Genomic DNA, 6,822 nt, shown 5'->3' with positions numbered 1-6,822 from the left:
ATCGATTTGCTCAAAAAAAAATCTATCAAAATACTATTGAATTGATTAACAAAGAAAAACTTATGCCTTTAAATCCGTTAAACAAACCCGAGTTAGGCCGTTGCAAATATTTGTCAAAGTCCCTTGCCTCTTGCAAAAGTCGAGGAAGGGGGGAGACGAAAAAAATGAAAAATTGAAATTACTTGCCATGGGTTTAACATTTTAATGCAAAAAGTGATGTAAAATGCATAATAGATCAGTACAGTTGTTTTACAATCATTCATTTTTAAAAAATCTTAGTTTTGACGAAAACATATTTTTTGCGAAAAAAAAACTTTTTGCGGCTTTGTACATCAAAAATTCACAAAACTTCAAAATACTTCAACTGTTTCAATCATGCTCAAAACGGTTACCAATGCAGGAAAAAGCATTTAAATTGTTTTCAGTTGATAAAACGTCCAATTTCATATATATTTTTTTAAGTTTTTCGAAATATTTTTCCCTGACTTTTCAAGCCAATAAACTCTGATTATTTTTTGCAACGGCCTAAATGAAATAGAGCAAAAACTTTAAAAAATGCTACCTCATTTATGGATGGCACCTACTTAGATATACATCTAGTTGAATTGGACAGTGGTTTTAGCCATGTTTGCGCAATGTTTTGACATTTTGACATAATTTCGGTTAGAACAAACACAGAACAAAAAAATAGTACATCAGCTTAAAAAAATACGCTTTAAGGTGCTCTAAAACCTGCAGTCCCTCTTCAGACTGTTGTCCCGATCGCCCCAGTTTACAGTACAAGCATATTCACAATAACTTTCACGGTTTCTACAATGTTTACTTTTGACGACATTTGATTTAGATCGAAAACTAATTCAGTGGCTTCAAAATGGTACAACCGGCTTAAGCCTATGCACATGCTGATTCATTTTGGTGCGAAATTCGTAAAATTTAGAGTGATGATGAATTTTATTTGAAAATGATTGCTGGCTTCTCCTAAAAGCTGCCTCAAATAAACAAACAACCACCACCATACTCGCAGGTGGTGGACTCTGGAGCTCCACATGAAGAAGCACAAAAACCTGGTACCGGGTTCAACCCAAATTTATAATCACAAGGGCTCTTGTTTAATTTCCAAATGATATCAAAGGATTTTTTGTTTGGTAAAATTTTATACCTTGGTAATTTTTACAAGCTTTTGCCAACTGGTATTTTTTTATTTTCAGAAAATTACAACCCCTGTAACTTTGCTAGTGCCGAGCCAAATTTGATTAAATTTGGGAGATGTTAGTATATACACTAGGGTGCCCAAGACATGAATGCCACAAAAGTGGTAAAATGTCAATAACAAAAAAAAAACCGAGGGGGGCCCAGAATATGGAACTTTCTATCAAAACCTCGATCAACAAGCACATTGTTTCTTGGGTTATTTCAGGACTCTGTGCCAAATATGAGCAAAATCGGCCAACATTAACCCATTGATAAGTGAAGTTTGTATGGAAAAATTCGAAAAAATGTATGGGAAACCCAATTTTCTTACGGTTTGGTCTGCACGGTTTGCTACCTCCATCCAAATATTCCCAAAAGTGAGATTCTTATTGGAAATTTAATGCTCTACAACTTTGAAGAACATGCCAATGCGGTAAAACTCGATCCTAAAATGTTATTAGTAATTTAACAAAGCCATTTTTGTAATTTTTTGTTGTTTTATTTGTTACGATAGCCTGTGCATCAGGTCAAGGATTGTGAAAACATTTTTTTGCAATTCCGTCGTAAAACTCTTTACTTTTCCTGTCAATCTTGAACGACGAAACAGCCTACTTTTCTGTACCAAAAATAACAGAATCGAATAGTAACCCTTTTTAAAACAAATGCTGAAAAGTTCTACTTTTCAGCACTGAAATGGATGCTGAAAAGTTGAACTTTTCAGCACCTGTTTGGAAAAGTTGTACTTTTCAACATTTTTTTGAATTACACGATTCATTGACTCAATGCATGGACATTTGTCCTATAATTCTGTTCAAATGGTGTTTTCGGAATTGCGAAAAACGTTGTATGGAACTCGTTGCAAAACTTGATTTTTTCATCACTCGTCGTATTTATCCAACTCGGTGAACCTCGTTGGATAAATGTACGACTCGTGCTGAAAAATCCTCTTTTCGCAACGTGTTGCATAAACTACTATTTTCATAAACTTTAGGCTAGGGTATCAATGGGTTAATCTCAACCAATTTCGCTCAAAATTTGCACAGATGCTTATTATCTCAAAAACCGTTTTCCGCTTGTGGTGCAGGGGGTCATTTTTGCTGGGCACCCTAATATACACAAGTATACAAAAAAAATCACGCAAAATCATGACAATTTATTTATCGATTTATTGTCAAGATAATTCCTTGTCTGGTTCCGAATAATATATTTTACCTTCCGAGATAAGACTGTATCCTTTCATGTCAAATTGTCCATATCCCTGCTCAATTGATGTACGCAGGACATTATCAATGGTTTGCCTATTGATTGCGTGCTTGTCCACGTTTATCTCAAAAGTGATGAATGTTTCTCCTACACTGTCCGGATTGCGCCTGTAAACAGAGAATAACTATTAAAAATTGAGATAATTTCTCTCTTCTCCCTAATTTTCTCTTGCGAGAATGGGTTACCGTGAGTTACTGAGAGTTTGGCAAGAGAGAGAAAAAGCGCGCGCGATTTATACTCACTCTAGTTTGAGCACGGTGATGATAAAGTTAGCTTCGTCGTCCAAACGGGAGAGTAAATTGTGAAGAGTTCCCGCTACTTCTCTGGCCACCTGTTTGAACTCGGTGCTTTCCTTGTCGGCTAGGGCTTGACGCCAGGGTTTCATTACGGTTAGCGTGAGTTTATCTGAAAGAGAAGAGATGAGCTAGAGGTAGATCGGTACACGTGTGGCCACTCGATGAGTGGCAGCTTAACTTACACGCATTTTCGGATTCAATTTCCAATGGTCCGCCCGAGCCAGACAAAGTGTCTTCATCGTCAGCCAGACCGTCGTACTGTCGTTTCAGACGTAACGCCTCCTCGTGTCCCCTGCGTTTGCCTGTCTGGCTTCGGTGCACATTTTTCGGCTTTCCACTTTTCTTCTCTTCGTTGCTTTTCGGATTCTTTCGGCCAATCTTCTTGCCAACAATTAAATCGCTATCCCGTACCTTCTTGCTACCATTCACCATTTTTTTGGGGTTCTTTCTTTTCTTAGGCTTTTTCGTTGCCTTGTCATTACCACTTAATAGATTATCAATGCTTCGCTTAATTCTGTGCACACTTCGCACTAACCAGTTCTGGCTTTCGTCTTGGGGCGCCGCTGCGATCGCACGCATCTCATCATTCTCGTACGCCTCCTCCTCTGGCGTTTCGTCTTCATCATAATCATTCGCTGCTTCGATGTCGTCATCACTGATGAATGCTGGTTGATCATTGCTGGCACCCAAGTCAAACAGCCTCTCCTCGTCATCGTTTACAAGGTTAGTGGCGGTGTTTGGCTTACTGGCCTTAGACGGAATCGTCGACGAATCATCAAACACCAGGTCAGTATCGTAGTAGTGCTGTAGAGAAAGATAGCAAAACAATTGATTAGATTTGGATGATTTATGCAAAAGATAAATATTAGATAAAATGTAGAATAATAACACATTTCCGAATATAATAAATTTCCTTGAATTTGATTCCGTGGTCCATTTTAGCAGTAATTTGCAAAAGCTAAATGTAAAGCCAATCTCAAATGTTTATGGCACATTTTGAAGTGCTTCAAAAGGCCTTTCTAAAGTAACTAAGAGAATTGGAATTTATCAAGTTTTACGAAGATGCGAGAAGTTTAAAGATTTTTCATGTTTTTGGACCTCAAACTTCAATGCCCGTTTTACCCCACTTCCCTTGTCGTAGAGTAGAGGGCTCATATTTCGCATGAGTTCATCTCATGTATAGGCAAACAAACGCTAAACGGACAGATTAAAGATCTAGTATTTTCAAGAATCAACTCTCCCAGCTCTTCCTTGTTATTGATATCAATAAAAATAATAATGTGAATTGAGGATCAGTTTTTGTAAACAAATAGTATAATCCAACTGAGCATAAAAATATGTATTTAATGTCCAAAATGTGTTACGCATATATATTTTTTTTCCAATACTACAAATTATAATTTTGAAACTGACGAAAGTTTTCTTCCAACGATATCCATGTTAGCAGGTGTATACCCCAAACATGATAACCCACTGATAATTTTCATGGAAGCTCTAGCTCTTCATTCGGTACAGCCTGGTACGGGTATGTTGCAAATCACCTGTATGCATCATACTAGGGCATGGGCTCAAGTTGGTTTCACGGCCTGTTGGCTGCAAATTGATTTTGTCTACTCGGTCTATTATCTATCGATAAAATGCGGGGAGTGAAAATTGGAAAATTATATTGAGAACCGTTCCAAGAATTTGTTTTTTGCTTTTTTTGCAGCGATTGTTCGGTTCAGAGAGTGCTGCAATGCAGGGAGGATGCAGCTATTTTGGACGTATGATTTTCTTATACAGGTCCAATTAACTATATTTTTAAACTTTACAGTTAATATGTCTAACCATCTTTACATGTCTCAACATCAATGTATTGTTCATAAAATTTCGTTCAAGTGGTGTCCGCCCGTCCGTGCATAGTCACGTAAAAAACGAATAAGTAAAGTTGCATAAGCACTGCACAATGTTTAAACGCGTTTGACAAGACCGACGCTTTCCCGGTTTCCGGACCTTTTCCCGCCTCAGTAGTCACTCAATGTGACAGGAAATAAGCCACACGACACGTCCACCGCAAACCCAACTCCACTTAAGTCCAAACATATACAGATCGTTTCACACCTCATCCTCCTGGTCACTACGAGAACAAAAGAGAGAAGAGCAGAAAAAGTCAGCCGAGCCATAGAAACCGTCCGGAGAAATGAGAAGGTGGCATTGGAACGACGCTGCTGCAGCGCCGCCTCTCGGTGTCGCGTATGAATAACTGAAGTTTAATAAAATATTCAAGGCACGCGACAGCAATTTCAACCGCTCATCACGGGTTTCCTCGTTGATGACGGCCGTTTCTTTTGTCTCCCTCGTTTTGCTTGATCTTTTTCTTGCAATCCACTCTCTTGACTTGAAGAAAATGCAACAGAGATTTTTTTTTCGGGAAAGTGAGTACCGGCACTATGACGACATAGTGTAAAGGGATGAAAATGTTTTATAAATGTTAACCTTGTATTGCAGATTGCAGCGGTTTTTAGAGAATCGTGCAAGTTGTGGAAAGCTCTATACAAAAGTGCACACCTCAAACTACAGCAGAAAAAAACTTTCTAAGACCAATCCTTAGTTTAAAACTGTTCTAAAGTGGTCGAAAGCATCAAAGCTCAGTCGAGACACGCACCACTATAGGCGAGCGGGGGGGAGAAGGGGTAGGATTTCAAGTGTGCAAATATTTGGTGTGCAGATATTATTTGCAAGGGTGGAGAATTTGGTGCAAAGTGTGCAATATGAATCTGCACGAATAAAGTCACAATGTGAGTTAACAAATCGACGCAGTCGTGCTATCTTGTCGTACATCAAGTATGTCGATTAGTATGGTAATGCGGGTTTTCCAGCTATCAAAATATTTGGTCATTTTCCGGGCAAATTTCACCGGATTTTTTTGAAGGGTTGTTAAGAATGCCAAACTGAACCGAAATAAGCTTAACAAAAATATTATTTCAAAAAAATAAATTCAACTAAACGCGTTTTCTGTTCAGAAAAAAATCCGGTGAAATTTGCCCGAAAAACTGTCAAAATTTCACTTGTCTGAAAATCTCCATATAAAATCCGGGTTTCGTGCTAACTATTTTGACAGCTGGGAAATCCCGCCTTACCTTACTAATCTACATACCATGGTCGTACGTCGCTTTTTGCCGTTCCGAGAAAAAAGTGTTTTAATGTTTGACCTTGAATAAACAAAAACGAGAGCACGCAATGTAAACAATAACAAACATGTTTTGTTTGGTTGACCATTCTGTGCATTGCTCCGAAGTTTGGTTGAATTTGGTTGCCGGAGCTATAATTGAATATGTTTACTAGGGTGGGTCATTTTTTTCGAAAGTGCTCGGATCCGGCTGAAATAAGGTCCATCTTGTAGAGGGTACCCATAGGGACTCTCATACCAAATTTGAGCTCATTTGGTTGAAAACTGGCTTGTCGCTCGGGGGTTAAAGTTTACATGGAAATTACTATGGGAAATGCGTGATTTTACTTCAAACGCTCCTACAGGCTAAGCGACAAACTTTAACCCACACTTACACTAGGTAGCCGTGTCGGGGATGGTCCAAGGAACATTTTTCTCTAAGGGTTCATGGTCATCCGTTCAACCCTGAGCTTGCGCAACGCAGATTTATCCGGCGGCACCGGATTCCTTCAAAATATCCGTTTTTATGGTCAACGCATGCTGCAAGCTATGACAGAAGCATTGTTTGAATGAATGGAAAACGCGACGCCAAACGTCAACTCACTGCTTGGAAGCTAATGTGAGGGTTTGCGCTCTTCCATCAACTAAGTGTTTTTTTTACTTTAAAAAATGGTTTTCAATAAGCAACTTGAAAAAAAAAACATGGCCGCCAAATCCGAGTTCGTCGTTGAGGGAGTCGTTGTAAAGAGAACCCGGCGCTGAAAGGAAGGGTTGCGAGGATTCCGAAAGCAGCTGGGCACCGGAGGAAAATCTCAACTGCCAGGATCTTCTGGAGAAATTTGCGCGCGAGAAAGGCGAGAAGCGGGTCAGCCTCGCCAAGCGATCTTCAACTCAAACATGGATTGGGCCGAAAAAGATGGGGGC

The 6,822-nt window shown here is 39.1% G+C and overlaps 1 protein-coding gene across 15 annotated transcripts in view; it reads right to left on the bottom strand.

Moving 5' to 3' along the window:
* The window catches only part of LOC120431125 (sortilin-related receptor-like), a 150,868-nt gene that overhangs the window by 80,596 nt on the left and 63,450 nt on the right, over window positions 1-6,822 (bottom strand). For all 15 annotated transcript variants that reach the window (XM_052706728.1, XM_052706734.1, XM_052706733.1 and 12 more), the window contains exons 3-5: window positions 2,933-3,554; window positions 2,697-2,859; window positions 2,404-2,561 (exon numbers count right to left, since the gene is read on the bottom strand). In XM_052706728.1, coding sequence (XP_052562688.1) covers window positions 2,404-2,561; window positions 2,697-2,859; window positions 2,933-3,554 — 943 coding nt within the window. The remainder of the gene's footprint in view (window positions 1-2,403; window positions 2,562-2,696; window positions 2,860-2,932; window positions 3,555-6,822) is intronic.

Source organism: Culex pipiens, chromosome 1 (genome assembly GCF_016801865.2).
Source record: "Culex pipiens pallens isolate TS chromosome 1, TS_CPP_V2, whole genome shotgun sequence".
NCBI classification, from domain to species: domain Eukaryota; kingdom Metazoa; phylum Arthropoda; class Insecta; order Diptera; family Culicidae; genus Culex; species Culex pipiens.
This window is presented reverse-complemented; position numbering and strand designations above follow the sequence as displayed.